Raw genomic sequence first — 23,116 nt, 5'->3', positions numbered from 1 at the left:
GAAATCTGAAGTTGTAGCACTGCCTGCTTTAGATGAAGCATCTCCCTTAACTTGTGTGCATTCCCCAGGTGCCTGCATTTATCCATACACGCTTGCTAGTTTCTGAGAAAAACGGTTAACAGCCTCTTTTTCCCTCAATGTTTCAGTCCTCCTAAGCATTCTTCTCTTCCACCTTCTCTTCCCAAGTGTCCTGTCACCCTTACAGTGGTGTGAGTACAGAATGCATGCCCCCAGTTTCCTTTCCATTAAAAGGGTGATTCCTTGGAGAGAAAGGAAGAAATAGAACATCTAGGTTGGGTCTGTTAATTCCTGTGAGGTTTTTTCTCTCTCATTTATATCTGAACTTCCTCAGACAATTCTCCCTAGATTTGAAGGGCTTTCCCTGTTCTCTTCTACCTACTAATCTGCAGCATGAGATTGATCTCCTGGCCATGTCCTGGCTGAGTCCTACGCTGCCTTATAGCCGAATGTGGTCCCTGATTCTGCAATCGTACATCATCCTAGCACCAAGAGTTAAAGAGTGCAGGATAAAGGGTCTATCATGACAACAAACTTCCTTCTATCTAAACACAAATGACATTTTCTATAGTTGTAACTAGATTAGCAGTTTCTTTTGCTGCAATCATGCTGCTGTTGCTCCTTTACCAATGCAGCCCACCCACGGGAAGCCCCAGTGTCTGATAGGAAAAAGACTGTAAAAAACAAGGATGCTAAAATACGAAGCCAAAGAATGTTGCCTTCCTGTGCAGGGTTTAGTAGTATTGACAAAATGACAAATGACTGTTTATCCTAGAGGCAGAGGTCTACAAACACTGTCTGACTACAAGTACATAGGGACTAAGCTGATTTTACAGGACTTTGAATTGCTTGTCAGTGGAGCTTCCATTCTTTCACTGAAAACACCTGATTTTGAATTAGTTTCCTTTGCTGTGCTGGAATTCAAGCCTCCACTTTCCAGTGGAGGAAACAAAAATCTGATGTTCACCAGGATGTCCAATACCTGTGGGCTACAAACAGTGCTATGTTCATTCATGGCGATGACACTGAATGGACAAGCTTACTCAGGCCAGCGGGGATCTCCATGCCAGCTGCAGCATTGCTTTCAGCTGAGGTTTCCTTTTGGACTGGTTGCTGCCTGTCAGAAACATTCATAGGTTACAGAAAACCTTCAGATCAGTTACTGCTTCCTTTGCTGGAAAGACAAGCAAGCACTGCCTCAGCTCCTGTACTGACCTCTGTCCCTGGCAGCTGGACTTCTTCATCACAAGCTACCACCCAAAAAATACTGGTTTTGTTTGGTTGTGTCTCTAGAGGAGCTTCCACAGTCTCAAGCTGGGCAGCTGCCTTACTTGTAACACAAATGTTGCCCCAGAAAAAAAAAAAATTAACTGATCACTGGTGTAGTCTCATCTTCCAGTACTTCAGGAGCACGGGTATCAAATCTGGCTTCTCTGTTTCTGGATGCCTCTGTCCTCATCAGCTCACCACATGAAGCCAACAAAGTCAACTTTATTATGAAACCAAGGGTAGCAGTGGAACACAGGGGACTGCATGGTTCTTTTTAATGCATTTTCTTGAACAAATGAATGTTTGTAATACCTTAAGCAGTGTTTCACTGAACCCCTTCCCTTCATATGCATTATCACTGAACATTTTTTGACAAGCCAAGCACCCTGTCATCCAGTAATGACATAAGCAGGGCAGAAGCTCCTTTCCCCTCCTGCATAGAAGACCAGAGCTTGTTTCAACCAACTTCCAGCTTCCTTACTAGTGGCTGTCTCCTCTTCTGATTTTTATTTACTGGTGCAAGACAAATGCCACAACCTCCTGAGCTCCCTCTGATGTCCTTTCCTTGTCCCTCACCCACAGGACCAAGTGGGCTTCCACTCAATGGTCTACTGCTAATTTCACAGGATCTCCTGGGACTCCCTTGCTACTGTGGATTACATCAGTCTTCCCTTTGCCCTTCCTGATATGAAGGTGGATGTAGGCATGAGTCACAGACAGGCTGTGCACCAGTGTGGCTGCTCTGCTCTCACCTTACTCAGGACAGGCGTTGCAGTGTATGCCACCAGAGAAGAGTCTGTGAATGCTAAGGTAATTTCTTCCCTGAGTATCATATGAATTGGTCTGAGCAGAAAACTCAGTCTGGGATTTTCACAGGTCATATCTACCAGGGGAGAATATACAGACAAACTCAAATCAGTGTTTCTTTTAATTGTGTTTATTTTAAAGACCCATTTACTTAAAGCAACATTCTAGACTGTTATTTTGCTACCAGTCCAAGCCTTTCCACAGAGGCTGCTCAGCAACTGCCTTCTTTATCAGCTTAGATGGGTACCCATTAAACAACCCTTCCTATGGCTTATCTTTCCAGTCACCCATTTGGGCCATCAAGCTCAAATTGCCAAACCCAAGATAATTTTTTTCTCTCAAGCTGAACAGAGATTCTACTGAAAGAATCTTTTGCCTCCCTTTCAGGTTTCTGTGAGTCACAAATGAGCCAGAAATCTGTTAAATGCCCTGCCCCAAGACCTTTGGCTAGCCAGATCCACAGCCAGGTGACTGCCCTCTCTTATGGCCAGTGATACTTTGCATTCCTTCTCCTAATGAAGTTGTAGCCTTTCCCAGTGGCTGATTTCCCTCAGGAATTTTAATCTAACCACAGCTTTCCTTAGAAACAAAAAAACCCATCCACCTGACATCTCTGCTGTCTATTTTGACATTATTTAGGGTTTCTGCAGGTTGTTCCATTAGAGGAATAAAACCCCAAACCCTGATGATCGGGTCAGATATTCTTTTTAGAGAATGACAGCTGGGATCCCAACTCCCTCCGTGTCAGGAACACTTGCTTTTGTGTTCTCTCTCTCCACTATTTCTCTCACAAATGTACAATACCCTCTCTCCACACCACAGCACCACAGTGGCTACCAGTGTCCCTTCCTCATATGGCCCAGCCAAGGCTGTCATCCCTCACAGCTCCTCTTCCCAACCCACCTTGCCCATCACCATGGCTCCAACAGTTTTGGTCCACAAGAAAACTAAACTGTTTTCTGCAGCTCTGCCACACGAGGTCTGGTTACGAATATGACACCTTCCTGACTCAAAGAAGCTAAGTCTCATGCCTAGTGACACATGATGTTCCTTTTCTTCAGGAAAATAATAGGAAAAAAGGTAAAGAAAGTGTAAGGAATATTGCTCTCATATTACCATCCCATTGAGTTCTTTTAAATTTTTCAGCTATATTCTGTCCATGGGACTATGCATCAAAATTGATTGTGGGAGAAGATTGAATCAAGGGATGCATATGTGGCATGCAAAAAAGGCAGTTTGGGTCAGAAGAAGCACTGAGATGCAGTTCTTTTACTTTGGCTGCTGCTGGTGATTTAAATACTGTCCCATCTCTCTGCAAAACCTCAGAAACTTTGGGTCTGGATGAGCAGAATAGCAGAGCAGGAATGAGGCAGGGAGAAGAGAGTCTTTCTACTACCTGAATTTGAAAGGTGACTTCCTTCAGGCTGGTTCTTACAAGGTGCAGACTGGTTCATGTAGCCCTACTAAAAATTATGATAGAACTCATGCCTAGATTTCATCATGTGAGTGCAACAGTGCAGGAACCTCAGTAGAGCAGAGCTACGAAAAAAAGTTGTAAATGACAATACAAACACAGTAGTTTAAGAGTGGAATACGATAGGTATTTTCAGGTTACCATGAAAAACCCTGAAAAGTTTTTGCTGCCACACGGAACCACAGCCACATGCTTAAGCATGTTGTAATATTATTCCCTGAAGCATTTTCTCCAAAAACGATGCTTCAGCAGCAGCAGACTCAACTCTTTGGAGCTGACACGACATTCAAAATACTTCCAAAAACAAGGATGCACTGTTGCTTGAGGCTGATGGGACTATAAGGTGGAGATGGCAGCAAAACAAAGATCCAGATTATTCTTCTTTACCCTATTGTTCTACTAACACTTTCCAATTCTACTGGTTGTTTATCTCTGCTTTCTAATTACTGCTTTGTGACCCATAAAACTCTTTATTTGTGACCTGTTGCTATGCAAAGATGTGTGAGAAAAGAAATAAAAGTATTTTTAGCCCAGAAGTTTTCAGAGATACCTGGAAAATTCCCAAATGCGTTTTCCCGACTATAGGAAAAACAAGTTATTGCTTAAAAACATCCTCACTGTTAAATGCGATTAGTTTCAGAATTTGCAAGTGCAGTGCTGAAATCCATTCTTTAAATGTGAAATTACATCCTGGTGCCAGATACAAATAATTGACTCAGCTGACAGTAAGGGAACATTTGAGAAACCACTGAAATAACTGAGAATGTAAATGGAATTAATTCACCTTCTGTACCCACTGTGAGATTTCTACCAGAAAATACAGAACTTATTGCTATTCTCTTAGAAGTTTTTTAAAATGCAGATGTAACCAAAGCACTAAATGAACTATTATGTAATTTTTCATACCAAATAGCCCTGATTAACAAACATTAATGGCATACAGGTATGTAACAGCTCCCCAAAGTACATCTCTTAATCCAGTCCTGTGGTTGTAGGATTACGACTGAATCATCTGCCCTCTGTTATTTTTTCCACATATTATCAAATAAACATTGAAAATACATTTGTGGCAGAAACCTCACTAAGAGCTTGTTGGGTATAAAGGTGATTTTTGGTGTCTTGACCAGAAGAGCACAGCATGGAGCTTTGCCATGGAGCAGAGCTTGGGGTGGTAATTTGCCCAAACAACTACATTGGGAACCAGATCTCCTGGTCAGGTTCACACCTTCCCTGAGCCTGAAACCAGAAGCTGTTGTTGGCCTGTGGGGATGGAGGAGGAAAGGGGCATTCGTGGCTGCAGTCTCTGCCTGGGGAGCCCTGGGGTCTCTCACAAACAAGCCTCCAGGGGCTGTGCTGTGGAAAATACTCTATTGCAAAGAGCAGAGTCTGGTATTTTCCTTCGCGTTTGTCTCTTCTACTATGGTTTCAGCAGAAATGATAAGTTTTTCCTCTTCTAAGGTTCAGGTTATTCATTGAATGCTTATTTTTAAGAGGACAGTTCAAATGTATATGCCACAGGAGAAGGCAATGAAAATATTCAATTTTTGTTTGTCTGGGTGACATCTACAAGTGTCAGATAAATATAAAGTTCTTCAAAATAAGTTTTGAGGTCTAATGACGTACATGTTTTTGCAAAGCAATTTGGAGTATATCAGAGAACATAAATGTTGATGATTTCTGTACCTCACAGTTTACAAATCTCAACATAATGGAAAAAGCATATCCCATTGAAAAGAAATGATAACAAATGGAAATGCTTTTTAGCATCCTACAGAGCTTAGTGGAAAAAAATTGTTAGTTCCTAAAGATTAAAAAAAATGGATCAAATTGTTATCAGAGTATGTACTTCTTTGAGCTTTAGGCTTTTCTAGATGATATCTTGCAAGATATCTGAAATAATTACAGAACTGTAATGGCTACATTAGTTAATGCTACAGGGCTTTTACCAAGGGATTACTCTTGTGGCCCTCAGAATCTTAATATTTGAATATCTTCAAATGAATGGAGTGTTCAAACCATTGGGAGTGAACAGTGTAGTAATTCTGCACATTTTAAAATATTTGTTAAAAACCCCTAGAAGAGATCATGCATAGTGTTAGTGCTACTTAGTGCAGACACCTAACCTCTCACAGAAGCTTCCCTCCAGATCGCACTTCCCTCATAAATGCCTCAAATGTAAACCATCTGGCTCTGTGGGCACACCAGAGAGGTTAGAGAACAAGAAAGGCTGTGTGCCTCCAGATTCATGTCTAAGGTTGATTTTACGTACAGACAAAATATGCACACCTTTGGTCACTGTGAAAGCCATGGGAAGGAACTGTAGGTACAGCTGGCCCTGACCTACAAATCTTGGTTGAAACATCTCAAATCTGACACCAGGACATTAGTTAGAAGCATCTCTATGGACAGATACAGAACAGCAGACAGAAAGTGGGAGACACTGATTTGCCATAAACTGGCGGAAGTTCCTCAAAGAAGAGATGGAGTCAGAGCTCTCACCAGCTTTCCCCTTCCTTCACACAGAACATGACTGAAGGAAAGTCTTGCTGCTGAAACTGTAAAATCTATTAAGAGGGATTTCCAGTGCCCTGCCTCAGCTGACAACTAATTTGTTTTGTCTTTGCCTAGCAGGGATTTTCCATGCAGTGGACTCTTGTTTGCTATGTAAGTCATCTGAGTATTTGTTAGTGTCATAGCCAGAGCCAGATGATGTTTATTCTGATAACACCCAGCTGGACTCCAGCACCACTCATTGAGGTCAGGGCTTTATTTATAGAAGCAGATATACATTGAGATTTATTTTCTTTCCCTTGCTGTAATCTACCTGAACCCATCCAAAATAGAAAGAAATATGTAGACGTGCAAGTAATACACTAATTGGGCCAGATACATGAATTAGCACAGTACCACAGAAGCCAATGGAAAAAAAGCATTTTAGAGCGGCTGAGGATCTTGTCTATTATTTCTCATGGGGAAGGGAAGGGAGGGGTTTAAAACTAGAAATTATAAAGCAAAAAGCAAAACCAGGCAAACAACGACATGTGGCAGAACAGGTCTGCAGAACAGGTCTGCAGTGCAAAACCCCTCCACCAAGATCTGCAATTTGAAGTATTTATTTTTTTTCCTGTGTTCCCAATCACCGGAAAGTGCAAGAATCAGAGTGCAGAGTGCTCCAAGCAAGGAAAAGTAACGAGACTTAAAGCAATTTACCTGCTGAAATTGAGAAGACATTGTCAGCGTACGCAGTCTGAGAGAAAGCAAAGCAGAAGAGAAGCGGTAGGTAAGATCCCCAGACAAGCAGGCTGAGGACCAACATGCTGGCTGTGCTCTGGCAGATTCCAGCTCAGAGGCGCAGGGCTGCTTTGGGGCTGGCTCTCTTGCTACCCTCACTGCCTCTCTGCCTTGCCTGCTCTCTGCCTCTTCCCTCGCTATGGGATGCGTGTGTCTGTCAGTGTGTGTACGTCTCTCTCTTTCTCTCCCCCCTCCCTCCCCGTGCCTTTAGGAAGAAGGAATGCCAACCATTTCCCATTAAATCTTCTCCTTACACTAGACACAGTTATATTTAACTCCTGTGCTGGATCAGTTGCCCCTATTGTGGACATTAGCTGCTAAAACTGGGGCATGGGGGATTCTGGTTTTGCTAACAGAAGCAAAAAGGCATTTTGGATAATAATAATGATGAGCAGGAATGGGAGAAATTAAGAACTGGACTAAAAACAGCATCCTTCAGTGCAGGCAACCAGACACCGGCATCGAGATGGATAAAATCCCTGACTGATCATCTTCTACAGGTCACTAATTGCCTTAATGAGAAAGATGAGCAGTGACCTAACATCTGCTTATCCCTGATAGCTATGAGTACTGCATTCATGTACAGAGTGCAGCTCGGGGTGAGGGATGTCACAAAGGCTTCACAAACTGATAAACACATTATTATTTAGGATTTAAGTGAAAATGACAGTATCACTGGTAGTGTCAGACATTGTAGGACTGCACAGAAGTTATTGATGGGGTGCAACAGGTGGAGGAAACAATACATGTGCATAATGGGGTGAGTGAAACGCTATCGGCTCTGCGGGTGGTGACAGTGAACACGCTACACCGCACTGTGCAAGGAAAACAAACCTCCCACTCTCTGAAAAGCAGCAGGTGCCCTTGCTACCTGTACAAAAGTTTGGTGTTTCTGAGCCTTTTTGCAACTGACAGGGCTTTGCAAATTAATTTGCACTCTCTGAATAACCAGCAGAGAGATCCTCTGCTCTTCCTGGAATCTGACAGTGGTTTCCAGGAAAATCAGAGGTACATCCTTTACTGTGAAAAACATCATTACTCTCTCCCAGATGGAGATGGTTTTCTTTGTCCACTGGTTTTTGCTCCCCCCCAAGACAAACACAAAAATACTGTGGATTAATTACAGAACTTATTTTTTTTTCTTTAGAGAAAAGTACTCATTGAGAGAGATGATGACATGTGTCCCTGGGCACTGACTCCACTGAAGAGCAAAGTGACCTATTTCCACAATTCCAGATAAACAGTCTTGGCTGTTACTTCCAAGACACTGCAAATATTGACAAAATCTTTGTAAATGTAATGGCTAGATAGGAACAATCACATCTGCCTGATATATTTTTATCCTTAAAGGACATGCTTAATATAACCATAATGCTTTCTAAAATCTCCAGTACTGCAACATCCTGCAACACTTTGGATAATAGAATTTCTTTTTGAACTTAATCAACTTTATTCCACTGCTTGTTACTTTTTAGTAGTTGGCTTTTTTTGGTGAAGACAGCTGTTCGGCCTCTTTCTTCTTTGACCAAGACGACCATGGATTAAGGACGTGCCTTTATTTCTCTTGGCATTATGCATCTCAGAGGGAAAGGAATAGCTCTTGGAAAGTTCATCATGACAAACTCTAATCACATAAGAGACCTCTTCTTCATGATGTAGTGGTAGTTCATCAATTCGGATTTTTTTTGAGAGTTCTCAGGGCAGCAACCCAGGCCATGTCAAAGTGTTTTGTTTCCTCTAATTTTAAGGTGTTGGCCTTACTGGCTGAGACTGCTGGCAAGGCTGCTAATGGTTTCATCAGGAGAAGAGCAAAGTCCGTTGGGAATAAAAAGGACAACAGCTGGGGGATTATTGCTTTTGACTTAGTCAGGTGACAGCACATCGAACTGACACTTGCGGTACTAACTGGCATCCATGCTGGATGACAAGGACATACACCTGGTTACACAGCTTGTTTCTGACCTCCGTGGCATTGGTGCATGTGATAGAGAGAATCCTGAGCAGAGGAAGTGTCATGTAGCAGAGTGAGTCTGGCATGAGAGACTTGACAAACGTGTGCTTTCCAGGTCCTGAACTACCTGCCATCTGTGAACTTGCTCAGTCAGGCAGTGCATTTCTCCAGCTACTCCCATGGGCTCACAAAGCTGATGCAAGGCTTCTGGTCCCTTCAGAGAGCTCTGCACCAGGTAGTTAAGGCCAGTTCTGTGAGCTGAGAGATATGTCCTTGTCTCTATCCTCCAAACAGCAATCAATAACAAAGGATTTTTTTCTTTCTTGTGTATTCTCTGCTGCTACTGGTGTAGTGAAAACCCACACTAATACAACTTCATGATGCAACCACTGAGAAAGATCCCATAAACATTTGGGAATAAAAATACTTAAAATATTTTAGGAAATAATCTTAAAAAATCTCAAATTTTTAGATGAAATTATGCATTTGCTAGAAAGTAATATATACTGCATAGCTCTTACTCTTGTCTCACCTAGAATTGCTTTTCAGAATTCAGGAGTGAATGGAAATACAAATATACAATTCATATATATAAACCATAGAATGGAAATACAATGGCTTTGGCAGTAATTCTATTTTAGATCACATTAGCTGAAGAAAGAAACACAGCAAAGTTTACACAATGCAGTTTCTGAGTCTTATAAGATACCCCCATGGCCTAAGTGAGAACACAAGGTTTTGAGAACTTCACTTAAAAAAAAAATTTCCATGGTGAAAACCCCAGAACACCAAATCTCACCTGCAGGTTAGTGTTCAGAGATAAAGACCCCACAGTTTTATCATAGAGTATCAACTGCAGTTTATAAAAAAATCCCATTTTAAGTAGATGCCATAGCAATTAAAAATGTCAAAAGCCAAGAAAAACACATGAAGCAAAAAAATAGCCAGCACAGTTTACCTGCTCAAGTAGCAGGTGCTTGACCTTTTCAATCCAGACTTGAGCACTTAGAAGTGGGTGAAAGAATCTGCTGATGACCCTAACATGTAAATAGAATATATCAACCTTTCTTTATGAAGGAATTAATGAATAATTGTTAAAAAGAGGGCTTCTTGCCAGCCCTATCCACTTTTGATTGGCAGGTACTATACCAACAAGCGAAGGTAAAATGAATATAGTTAAAATATCATCGAATTCTTGTATGAACAAGTTCCAGTTAGAAGGACAAAAATAATAATAGAATAGTTTGGGTCATCTAGTCCAACCCCCTGCAATAAGCTGGGACATTTCAATGAGACCAGGTTGCTCAGAGTCCTGTTCAACCTGATCTTGAATGTTTGCAGGGATCGAGTATCCACCACCTCTCTGGGCAAACTGTTCCAGTGTCTCACCATCCTCATGGTAAAAATTTTTTTCTTTGTACCTAGTCTAAATCAATTCTCTTTTAGTTTAAAACCATTGCCCCTTGTTCTATCAAAATGCTCAATATATAATTGAGACTTTCTAGTCCAAAAGTCTGAAAGCTCTTTTGCTGAGTGGGGCAATGTTAATGCAATATTACAATAACAGCTTATGTCTGCAAAGTAGTACAGAAGAATTCTGTTCATTACATTACTGTGGAAGATGGAAAAGATTATTTGTAATTATGGTTTCCTTGTTAGATAGTTATTTAGCAATAATTGCTTTTCACAATAAAAATACCTGTTCAATTTTGCACACCTGAATCAGTTACACCTAGAATTTAGACTTAATACTATGACAATATAGCTAAAGTTACCTTTAGATGGGATTATGTGAAGTACAAGGGTAGCTGCTGAAGTAAAAAAGATAATAAGCGCAGAAAAAGGATGAATGGCTTCATAATTTCCTTGATGGTGTATTTAAATTTAATTCAGAAGCCCACATAGGAACAGATGCAGTAACTGTGCAATGAAGTAAATTCAACCACACAATGAAGTTCTGTCTTATTCCACAGCTCCACTCATGCTAGTCACCCGGCTGGCTACCAGGACACAGGCAGGTGGCCAGCCAAAGGCAAGCCAGGACTAGTCAGCCTTCAGAAAGCCACCTACTGGATGACCAGGGTGAAGGAGGACATTGAAGGCAGGACACTGATGCCTTGCAACTTCCAAAACCAACACCTTTTTTCAAATTAGCCCCTTAATGGATTTTATGCATTGCACAACAAGTAGTGGCCTTCTGGTCTCCTCTTTTCTCTATACTCTGTGTCTGCAGAAACACAAAACTGGCTGGGGAAGCCAGTGATTTTACTCCCATGAGTAATCCCCATGCATAGATTTCTTTTTCTGTTGATGACTACAGGACAAAAGAGTGAAGGACATGAATAAATGTTATGGGATAATTCAAAGTGACTTCCACCAAAGCTATCAGAAGAACCCCACTGTGGCCACAGCAGGAGGCCACAGCAAAGTAGAACAATTTAAAACCAATAATTCAGCAGTTGAACTTTATAACAGTACTCTTCTTTGCCTTTCCTGTTTCACCTCTCTTTTAGACCTCGCCTTTCAAACCGCAGGTTATTTAGCATTTGCTGAGGGGTTGTATAAAGCTTTGCACAATGGCAGGGCTCCAGCCACAGCTGAAATATGTCCATTTATGTAATGTGGGAGACATGCAGAAAGCCTGTGCTTCCTTTCAATGCATGCACATGCTGTAAAAATCTATACACACAAGAATCCCATGGACTTGCTGAATGCGTTGATAAAATGTGCAGAAAGTTTGATGGCTCCTCAAGATGCTCAGGTACTCCATGGTTATTTGGTGCATATAGAGTACACCAAACACGCTCTCATTGTGCTGGATCTCCATGCAGATCCTATGATGCTTCTTGGATGAGATGCACTCATCATACATGCTCATGCATTTGCACAGACAAGAGATATGTCCAGGATTGCCAGGTTTTGGAAATCCTGGACAAACATGCAATATATCAAAATTATTCACAGAAAAATGTCCCATAGGAAAAAGATGATCACAGAAATCCTGTGGACAATGTCCTTGACAACTGGAGTCCTGGCCAACTGAGATCTGCAGTTATTAGTGTGAGCGTAGATAAATAGTCTTCAACATCCTACAGTGGTGAACCACAAACAAGTTACAGCTATAACCCAGTCTGTTCTTGGTCTACATCTAGACTAGGTAGAAACAGTGTTATTTTTTTAATCTTATTTTTACTTGGATTGTCTATGGCTGTTATTTACTTCTATTAGCAAAGGTCTGCAGAATTCTCTGCTTGCACTGGTATCACTGCAGTGCTGCTGGAGTTGCAGAACAGAGGAGTATCTGGCAGTAATTGGCTTTCACTAATTTAAGTGATTTATCATCTAGCTTGCCAAAGAGTCAAATCAACTAGACACCACAATCTTCTTTTTTATCTGTCAATATTTTTGAAGGAAAAAAAATTGACATTACTGTTTTAATGCTGACACTATTCTCAGGACTCTTCATTCCAGAAAGCTGCATACTTTCATACTGCACTGCAGCCCATTACACCATTAAGATGCAAACAAGCATGGACCCAAACATCAGTGCACAAGCACATAGGAGAATGTCCCTTATAAAAGGCACAGCACTCTCCTGTAGAGGATCTCTATCAGATGAGTGGCCAGAGCACCACTGATTCAGAAAAAGAATGATGAGTGTAACTTCAGGTGTGCAAGTGAAATCAATGAAGCAGCTCCTGAAATGAAGTATGTGCATAGTTGCCTTGCCAAATCAGGGCCCGAAAAAGCTTCATATACCTTGTCTTTAAAATAGTATGATGCCCTGTTTATCTCTCTTCTCCCGGATACCTCTAGGCACTATTTAGGGATCCTCTGCCTTGCAGAATGCAAAGCCAGGAGCAGAGCTGCTGAATCCACTTGGGGAGTAGTAGTAGATAAACACTCACGGGCTTATCCAAAGGCCTGACAAAAGAAGCAACATTAAAAAGCTGGAGATAGGCAAAGAAATAGGTCACAGAAGAACAGAAGAAAGTAGCAGTATGTTGCCAAATTTGCTTGCTGGTTTTATTTTTTTTTTTTAAGCAAATGGACAGCCACAAGTGCTGACCATGACACTACAGCAAGCAGAACTCAGTGAGACTTCTCCGGCACTGTAGCTGTTGGACAATCCACATTCACTTTTTAAAACTGCCCTGTTTTTGTAAGCTGATGACAAATTTCCTGCTGATTTCAAGACATGCTGGTTCAGGCTAGAGGTGGAGAGGCTTTGTCTTTTTACAGTGCTTCAAGTTTGGAAGGCCAGAGCACACTGTTACCGTGGCAGCCGTAGAAAATGGCTGGGCACTGCACATTGCCCAGTCATTCTGGGATGCCAGGGTTGTCATCTTCCAAACACAGGATAATTGAACCTAATCAAACCAGACAAGTGCATTTTCCCAGCACCCTTTGCAGAATCAGGGAACTGTAATTAAGGCTGCATTAGCATTTCCATTATAAAGTCCTACTTCTGAAGTTTCAATCATTTGTATTTAAGACATCCTTACCAAACAGCAATTTGGCACGATTTGGCACACAGGGATGAAAACTTCGAGAAAAAACAGATTTTACACTAAAGCCAGTAATAAGATCTCACTGATTTCAACTAAATAGAACAAGGCCCAGCATTATCTGCTTAGGTATGGTAACTTTAAATCTCTGGTAGGGCTGAAATATTAATTTTACCTAACATGATTTTTACTTATTTTCTGAGCACTTGAATGGTATCCCTGTTTTTGCAGAGCAGGCACAAGGTTCATGGCCTGGCTAATGAGGCTTTCATACCTAAATCCCAGCTGCCATGTCTCCTTGCTCTAAGAAGAATGCATTGCTTTGGCTGGAACCTGAGGTGTGCCTGCAAGTCCACCAGTACTGGTATCAGCACCTCCCACCACGAAGGCTTATAAAATGCCATACATGCATATGATCTTAATGATCATGCAAAGGAGACAGAAAACAAGTTTTTCAAACACTTGAGCAAGTGTAATTTTTTTTTAATATATATTTTTAATATGCTGATTTCATTAAAGAGGGACTTGTATTCAGACATTGTGAAGCTCTAGTTTGGATGACTGCCTCAGTGTATGTCGACGCTTTTTATTAATTTTCAAGTATAAAACAAGAATTTATCCATTTGCTTATCCAACGCAAATTATCTCCCCTGTGATCAGTTCCAGCATTCTTACAGACACTTTACACCGTCATAATAGATTGTGTTTAATCACTGCAACATATCAAAATCAATTTGAGAGACAAAACAAAGAATTAAAAAAAATCAATGACAAGATCCAACATCGTTCCACATTCCTTGCAAAGTACCCCAGAGAACATAGCAACTCTGCATCTCAGCAGCCTTACATTTGTGAGTTATATTTGTTTTGGTTTGGGACTTTTTTGGTGGTTTTTTGTTGTTGTTGTTGTTTTGATGGTGGCGGTAATGTTTTTTCTTTAAATACTTCTAGTTATAAAGATTTATAATCTATTAATCCTGGAAATCTCACTAATAAATACAGCCAGCTTTTCAACCTACAGGGATGATGGTGTCTGTGTGAAGAGCAAAGCTTCAAAGAAAAATCTAAGATGTTATTTTCCAACAAGCACCGTAAGTCTCAGCTAACAAAACCAAATTCAGTAGACAGAAGTTTAGCCCTTGAGTAAGTCTGGATTTTTAATATACTACTTCTACATTTAATAGAAGCTGAAAAAGCATCTGTAAAATTAGGAAGCTAATATCAGTGCAATGAGTTTCGACACATAATGAGAGCAAGCAAGACCTTTGCATAAGAAGATGCTTTGTTTTGGTCCTTAGAGGACAAAGACTCTAACAAGTATCATGTTGGTGGTTGGTTAAAAATGAAGCTACTATAGCTGCAAACTGTCAAAGACTTCCACGTTTCAGTCAGCATAAAACCCTCAGCTTATTCTGTTCATCCAGAACATCCAAGATTTTAATTCAAAATGATGGGTATTACTGAGTAAAAGAAAAACTATGTAATTTTATTATCAGTGTTTCTGTACAATCTGCCAGAAGGCCTGTTATACATTCATATGTGTCTTTCTCATTATACAATTAGTTCATTTTAGCATTTAAAGATTCCTCTAATAGCAGTTCTAAATCCCACTTCGTTCCAATGCCTATGTAAAATACAGTTGTATCAGTTCCACTTCCAGAAACCAATTCAGTTTAGTTTAACATATTGCCTTGCACCACCATCTTTCTCTTCTACTACAGGTTAGAACGAGTCAGCCAGGGAAATTCCTGGAAAAAAAAACAAACCAACACAGAAAAAACCATAGTGGACAAGGAGTAAGAGGAACAGTTAACTACCAGATGGAAAGCACAGGATACAAAGATTGCTCAAAAATGTTTCCTCTCATTTTGTCAAGAATGAAAAGAAATAACCTTAAATTCTGGAAACAGCCATGAAGAACACCATGCACTAAAAACAGCCAGTGGGGGAAAAAACCCCAAACAAGCAAGTAACAAGGAAAGCAGATGGCACAGCGTAAAAGGACCCATTCTCCCTCCTCCCAAATCTAACACAATATTTCTGCCTTGCAACTATCTCTGCCTTCTCTGTGGTTTAAGTGATACTTCCCAAAGTTTTCAGAAACTCATCAACATGAAGCTTGCAAAAAAAAGAAAGGAAAACATACAGATACCTGTTTCTTTCTCTCGGATTGTGGATCAATCATTACATTTATAAGAGAAGGTGTTTGCTTGTCAGTCAGGCTTGCTTTCAGAGCATTCTGCAGTTCTTCTGGTGTTTTAACAAAGTATCCTTTACCTCCAAAGGCAGACATAATTTCTTCATAGTGTGAATTTGGCAGGAGGGAAACAGGAGGTACACTGTAACAAAATTGAAAACCTGATTAATGGCAGGGACTGCCAACAGACCAATTTAATTACTTCAGCACCAATTTTAAAGTGCAAGATGGTTGTGCTGGCCTGTTGAATTCTTCTGGGCTGGAAGAACTATGGTTCCTATATCACTTAAGCCATGTTCATAGGGTACCATGCTCATTTTCATCTTCTGGAGACATTCCAAAGCTTTAACCAAGTTCTCTTTATATAGAGATCTCAGCTCCAGAAGCAGAAGTTCAGTGTACACTCAGAACTCAGGTAATTTTGGAGATTATCATGATTTTGAATGTTAGCCCACTACGAACTCTCTATTGTGTGGCCAGAACTGCTGCAGGAACCTGAGACAACTAATAGAGAATCATCTCTCTGCTGCACTCCTGTGCAAATAACAGCTGGAATTTGGTTGGCTGCTTGCTTTTGGTAACTGGTTCTTACTTATATGAACTTAGCCCAGGACTAAATTCACTTTCTAAAAGTAATTTCAATCTGGATTACAAAGCATTAGCAATGAAGAGAATGACCACTTTGGTCACTTCTTTCGTAACTAACAGGACATACTTTGAAGATGCTTACCATGTAGCAGGATTGCCCAACTTCAACATCTCCTTCCAAGAATTTACATCCAAACCAGTGTAAATCCCATTGTTGTTTACTATGATAATCAGGATTGGTAAATTGTACCTACAAAAAGACACATTTGGGAGAATTCTGAAATACTTGCCCCTTTCTGTAAAATGTTGGAAGTGTTAATTTTCTTTAAATTAAAAAAAAAAAATCACTTTCACCTGAAAAATGATCTAATCATCACCGGTAGAGCACTATGTCATAACAACATAAAAAATGACCATTTGTATTTTTTGGCTTGTTTTCATGTGCTTTATGGGCATCCTATCTAAAAGCATCATCCTTGGCACTGAGTTGAAGTGATCCCGGCAATACATGAAGAGTTTCTTCTTGAGCAAAAAAACCAGTTACCTGCAAATAGTCTCCACCTCCATCCCAGAAAATCCAAAAGCACTATCTCCTTCTATGCAGATGACTTGTTTTCCAGGTGCTCGGTCTTTGGCTACCATTGCAGCTGCTATAGCAAAACCCAGCCCCACTCCCATAGTTCCAAAAGTACCTGCATCAAGCCTAAAGGGGAGAATACAGAATTACTATCCATTTATTTCTACTCAGTCTCTTCAGTTGATCCATGGTGAATTACCTTTACTTTTAATACTTTGCCATACACTATTCAAATACTGTTTCATAAATAATTGGTATATGGAGATACCAGATGTACAGATTATTATATTCAGCCAATCATTTGATAAGACAGCAAATGTTTAAAGTGATATAAATACAATGGAACTCTAATTAAAATTAAGAACTCTTCTACACTAGTTGTACTACAATAAAGACCTATCCTCATATGCTTTTAGCTTGCATAGTAACAATATTTCAAAAACATTCAATTACTGCAGAGACAGACAACATATTTCTATATTTAATTCCTTGAAAATATACCTACAAGCCATCTGAAAGCCATTGAATAAATACTGCTGTTCAAATTTTAGTCTTCTGTTCAACCAATTTGAAATCAAATTGAAAGCCATAATTAAGTTAGATCATTTCAGTCAGAAGCACATAATGGATACAAAAGTACATAAAGAACTAGATTATTCTAGGGTTAACTTTTCAAATTTGCTTTCAGATATGTGCAATGTAATCTGAAGAGACAACCATTAACATTACTGTGTCCTTACTTTAAATGACGGGGAAAAAGATGCAAACTATTCCCCCAACTCTACTGGGTGGCTTTTCTTTGGCTGTTGGTTGTCTTTTTTAACAAAGCATTTTGGTTTACGAAGTATTTAGGTTTATTTAGGACTTTAGCACTACTTTCGCAAGCAGGCATAAGCTTCACAGATGAGAAATTTCACATCACCAGATAAAATTCACTTTTTCCCCCTGTTCGAAAAACAGCACTTAGTTCCTACTTATGTTAAAAGAGGCTACACACAATGATTAAAGTGACACGTCCAAATATGAGTACCTACATTTTAGGCATGGAGGTTTACATGAAAGCTTGTCCAATATATAATCCAATTTTCAAGTTTTCCCTATTTTGAAGTGTTTCAAAGAAAAACTCTTCATATGAATTCTTTCCAACATGAGAATTCCAATTATTGTTTTTATTTTTAATCAAAATTTACCACAGACTCTGAGCACAGAAATAAACATCTAGGTCAGGGAATACAACATGATGCTACTCACTCACTTTCCACAAAAGAGTGAGCAACCAACACCGTTCTGTTGCAGAGCATGCAGAGAAATGTTAAAATCTATGACAGAATATCAGTATATAGGTGGAAAACTTTCCTTAACCCCTTTCCCAACGTGCTAAACTTCGACATTTTTATTTAGAACCTTTAAAAAGAATTACAAAAATTCTGAACCATCATACTTCTCAGCTAAATGAAAATATTTATACATAGATCTAGCCTGTTGAGTCAGCACAACACAAAAGATACCACACCTTTGACGGGGATAGTAATTTGGAAGCATAGTCCGTCCAATGTCCATGGTATTTGCTCCCTCACTTACTAAAATGCAGTCCTTGGGTATCATTTCTCTGATGTGATGAAAGACTGTATAATAATTCATAGGTAGGGATTTCTGTAATGCTAATCCCTTAAAAATAAGAGATATTAGTAACTCTTATGGATAGAATTTATAATAAGGTGCAGAACTGAGACATGCAAATAAACAACGGAAATAAGAATGCACTCTGCTAGTTAAGGATGAAATATTTGGGTTTCCATCAAGGTCACTCCTTCTGTATCTATCCTGGTGACGCAACATATTTATCAGAGGCTCAACCATCTTAGCAACCCTTCTGTGGTTTATCATTAACAGAAGCTATTACAGCTCAGTTTAACCTGAGAGGCATGTGACATTTTTCTGCACACAGGTTTGACTACTGACAACCCTAAGTGAGCTGTCATCTGTGTGCTGGGAGGTAGTTTAAAAGAGTGATCTGCTAGAACGAATTTTAGATCCCAATCTTGGAAACATGCATCTGAAGTTGCAGAATACAAGTTGCATAAAACTAGGCATATACCAAACACCTGTGGTGTGGTCTCTTGGTCTTAATAGCTACTTGTTTTTAACATAGATTAGACTTAGACCAGCATTGCTAAACTGCACAATTACAGAAGATGTCTAAGATGCACCTTCACATAAACTAGCTCCCACTTGGAGTACTTGGACATACCTGTAGTATCTGTCCACTGCTTAAAGTCACTGCCCACAATGCAGCAGCTCTCGCTGTGGTCTTCTACTACTGGCTTTAAGAACCCGATCCCAAAGTTCAATGACTTCCATACAGTTTGAATTTATACAAAATAATAGAATATTTAACCCATAATACTTAACTTACAGTTCATAAACCTGAGAAGAGTAAGCCTGTACCAGAAGGGTATAAATTTTCAAAGTCTGCGTGACATGACTGAGAAGTAATTGAGGAGGTTGAACATAGACCAGGGACAAAACTGACAATGTACTGGTACCTGTTAAAGTGGGAAATCTCTTTAATATAACATTACCTTTGATCTTTCCTCGTTGTTCTTTATTTTCACTCTTAGCCTCTTCCACCACTCTGAATTAGAAGGATATTTGAATGATCTTTTGCTGAATTCTTCTAAGAGCTGGAACAATATTGAAATATTGCAAAGATGTCTTTCAACATATTTAAAAAACAACACAAGCATCAAGAATAACATTACCAAGAAAGATCCCAGCACAATCGCTGGAGCACTAATCAGAATCTTTAGCGTATTATTTGAGAATAGACTGGAGGCACAGCATGAGTATACTGCCTGAAAAATGGTTTTCCTTAAACAGCTGGGTTTTTTTTTCTTTTGCTTTTAACTGGCAACTTACTTTATATGGATCAGAGGAAATTAAAGTCAAAACAGGAGGACACGGGACATTACGTTACCTGCTTAGTCACGGCGTTTATGTCACCTAATAAAATTGCAGCTGGCTTTACATTATTCCCCAGCTCTTCTGCACAAATATCAATCTATATTTCAAAAAGAAAGACCACCATTAACTCAAGGACATTACAGAGATCTGGTTTTTTTCAGTTCAAGTGAGGAACACTGCCTAACATACATACATGTCTAATGTCCTTATACCTTGTTTTGGCTGCCTTTCCTTTAAATTACATCAGGAAATCCTTTATTCAAAGTAAAACCCTATGGTACATACCCATTTTCATAAAAGTTCATATTTATCCTTAAAATAGACTGCTTGCATCTTTCAAGCTCTTGCAGACATTACAGAACTTTCTTAGAACATTAAGAAGAAGAAGGTGGTGATTTTAGTGATAATTACATGAGAATTAAAAATCTAGGCTTAGGTATACCCTTAAAGACTAAACAAAGCAGTAATTTTCTTTCTGAGAAAATTGTGTGAATGCTACTTGACAGTAAAAATTTAGCTAGCATGAAGAAACTGAAAAGTAAGTTGCAACTACTGAAGCAACTTCTCCACTTGCTTTATTGGTGATGCATGAAACCTCTGAGGTTACATGGACAGTTAACTTATGACCAGGTCACACAGACTATGAACTGACAGTACTTTAATACTAATCTTGGACAGTGAAAAAAAGATTTTCTTTACAGTCTTTAGAAAAATTTGTAGAACTAATATTTGTAAAAATAAGATGTATATTTGTAAAAATTTAGCTTAAAAATTTATGCTATTGCTCTAGAAAAGATGCAAAGTTTGGAACTTGAGATCATGTTCCAGATCAGTGTAAGCAGGCCAGCCAGCACACTGAATCAACTACTCCTATTTCATCACAGACTCTTAGAGAGATTTTAAGGACATAAACAATTTAAAGACTTGTTTTTCTAAGAGCCAGCAGATTGTCAAATACATTAATTAGTTAAATAGCCTTTCTGCCTCTTTTCTTATTAATATTTCAGAGTTACTGACCTCTTATACTATGACTGACTTGGGATCTGAAAGCAATTCTATTTCAAAAAAACTCAGATAAGAGAGCATCAAACAGTATGAGAGATTTCACAATTTCAAAGACAGTTCGCTTTCAATCATGGAAATTCTAATGCTCCAAAGACCATGAAAGTATCATGAGTCTAATCCTGCATTAGTCAACTACACAGAAGTGTCTCCCCTCCTCATTACAGCAGCACCAAGTTCTTGACAGCAGGAACAATGCTGTCAACCATTCTTAGAAAAAAAAAATGAAGTAACAAAAATTATTAAAGAAATCATAAGTATTTCTGAAGAGTTATCATTAACTATATGCACTGTCTGTAGGGCAGTACTCACCACATGAAATACACTACCAAAATAATTTACAATAATTGTTCTAGGTAATGCTAGAAGACAGAAGACTTGCTTTAAGTGAAAACAATTTTCCTGCTTACCTGAATAACCTTTACATCCTGTCGAAACCTTGGTGGAAGACCAAAATGCAAAATCCAATTCAACCTTGCACCAAGCAAGATGATTACATCAGCATGTTGTAATGCCCTAATAAAGGGAAATGAAAGGATTAGAAACAAGGAATTATTATTACATTCAACAGTCTTTACACAGTTAGAAGCAATCCTAATCACCACAGCAAACCCAGGATATACATAAAATCCTTCCAACCTCTAAGATGCTTGTTTAGCTCCAAAACCCTGTATCCTTTTACCCAGCCAATCACCAAGCCATTCTTGAGTTTAAGAACTTAAGAAGAAAATTGATTACTATTTTCCTAATACGCTGTGTTTAGGAAAGGAATCACTGCATTAGGAGACTAATAAGATGTTATAATGATGCTGAGGTTAAAGCAAAACACTCACTACTGTGACACTGGCAACTGTACCAAAATTAAGATTTGTGGACCTCTCAGTTTAGTCACCTGTTAATTTACTTTTCAGATGGGTAGACAGTATTTCCTATACTTTTTTATTCTCCATTTTTTTTAACAGCACACTTAACAGTGATAAAGCTAAGGTGCTCAGCAATGGACAATATTTTAATCTCAGAGTATAAATGCTCCATTTGCAAGCTGATTCTGTGCATATTCATACATAGTAGGGTTCTTACAGTCCATTCACATTAATTTTGCCAAAAGCCAAAAAAAGCTCTTACAAATGACTTTAAACATAGTCGTTCAGTGTAGTTTGAAATACCTTACTTGTCTGTATAAATAAAGTGCAATTTACTGACAGCGTATTGCAAATACCACACAGAGACAGCAGATGGCCGAACTTCAACAGCAACGTGTGCATCTCAAGCTTCTGTTTACAGTGTTAAAATAAAGAGACAGTAGTTTGTATAGTGCCTGTTTAAAATAAACTGTTTGCAAGTTCCATTTTATGTTATAAAACACATACTAGCTACCTTGATCTATCTACTTGCCATAGCTTTCAGAGTTACAGAACATTAGCTTTAATACAAAGTATCTTCCTGGTCAGCATTGTAAAGTGATCAACCTAAACATGTTGTCCCTTTCCAAGTAAGATCTTCGGTGCTCTACAATGAGGTGCAAAACACGGCTGAAAAATTTTTTGCTGTATGCATTTTGTCTTCCCTGGTATCTGTAGACCCCCAAAATTCCTAGCTGTTTCTCAGATGTTAGGATGAGAAGCTTTGCTTTATATTTACATGGATCTTGCTGCAGCTACACAATTTGGATGGTTATCAGGAACTACTCCTTTTGCCATTGGCGTAGGCAAAAAAGGCAGTCCACAAAGGTCCACCAACTTTCTGATGTTGTTTTCAGCATGTGAATAAGCAGCACCTGAATGAAATGAAACAGACTGCTTAATACTACAGAAACCAACTGCATTCTCTTGAACCTCAGTTAATCTGATTACATTATTGGCAGAAAGAGTACTGTTTCCCATTATGAAAGCTGCCTGCCATTTTTCATTCTGAAGAACTCAAAACCTAACATTCAAACCCATAGATATTGGGGTTTAAAATGTCACATATTTTTGTCAAAAGGGTTTTTATTTGGATTTTTTTTAAAACTTCAGCTGAACTATTTACTCATTTCTCTGTTAGGAGATTTTGTTTATCTAGAATGACAATGTTTAGTGGGTAAAGTTTGGTATTATGGGGCAGAGGCTTCTGCAGCAGCAACATGCAATGGCCTTTGTGTTGTCATGTCACTTCTTGCTTGCCCCCTGCATGCTCCACAGAAATCTGTGGATGTATTGTACCATGCATTGTACCATTGTGTGGATTGTACCATGCTCCACAGAAATCTGCCCAAAGAGGCCTACTACAAGCCTCTAATGAAAGAGAGAAGCCAAAGAAGACCTTGAAAAAGGTTTGTGTTCGTGCACACATTCAATGCGATCCTACCTTCAGTACATGGCTGCTGTATTAAGCTTGCCCAGGCCCTAGAATAACTGACTGGTCCTTTTGC

The 23,116-nt window shown here is 39.3% G+C and overlaps 2 protein-coding genes across 7 annotated transcripts in view; both read right to left on the bottom strand.

Moving 5' to 3' along the window:
• COLQ (collagen like tail subunit of asymmetric acetylcholinesterase) overlaps window positions 1–6,990 on the bottom strand; it is a 43,727-nt gene extending 36,737 nt beyond the window's left edge. For both annotated transcript variants that reach the window (XM_032707561.1, XM_032707571.1), the window contains exon 1: window positions 6,779–6,990. In XM_032707561.1, the coding sequence (XP_032563452.1) occupies window positions 6,779–6,884 (106 nt within the window). In that variant the 5' untranslated portion in view covers window positions 6,885–6,990. The remainder of the gene's footprint in view (window positions 1–6,778) is intronic.
• Window positions 6,991–13,910: 6,920 nt separating this feature from the next.
• Window positions 13,911–23,116, bottom strand: part of HACL1 (2-hydroxyacyl-CoA lyase 1) — a 24,655-nt gene continuing 15,449 nt past the window's right edge. For 4 of the 5 annotated variants that reach the window (XM_032707459.1, XM_032707483.1, XM_032707490.1 and 1 more), the window contains 9 exons: window positions 22,348–22,483; window positions 21,117–21,222; window positions 19,658–19,741; window positions 19,263–19,364; window positions 18,194–18,348; window positions 16,648–16,806; window positions 16,246–16,353; window positions 15,471–15,657; window positions 13,911–15,066 (listed from right to left, as the gene is read on the bottom strand). In XM_032707459.1, coding sequence (XP_032563350.1) covers window positions 15,034–15,066; window positions 15,471–15,657; window positions 16,246–16,353; window positions 16,648–16,806; window positions 18,194–18,348; window positions 19,263–19,364; window positions 19,658–19,741; window positions 21,117–21,222; window positions 22,348–22,483 — 1,070 coding nt within the window. In that variant the 3' untranslated portion in view covers window positions 13,911–15,033. The remainder of the gene's footprint in view (window positions 15,067–15,470; window positions 15,658–16,245; window positions 16,354–16,647; window positions 16,807–18,193; window positions 18,349–19,262; window positions 19,365–19,657; window positions 19,742–21,116; window positions 21,223–22,347; window positions 22,484–23,116) is intronic. The other variant, XM_032707476.1, reaches the window with a different exon arrangement.

The sequence above is a fragment of the Chiroxiphia lanceolata genome, chromosome 1 (genome assembly GCF_009829145.1).
Source record: "Chiroxiphia lanceolata isolate bChiLan1 chromosome 1, bChiLan1.pri, whole genome shotgun sequence".
Taxonomy (NCBI): Eukaryota; Metazoa; Chordata; class Aves; order Passeriformes; family Pipridae; genus Chiroxiphia; species Chiroxiphia lanceolata.
The sequence above is the reverse complement of the archived record's forward strand: the minus strand, read 5'-3'. Positions and strand labels throughout refer to the sequence as shown.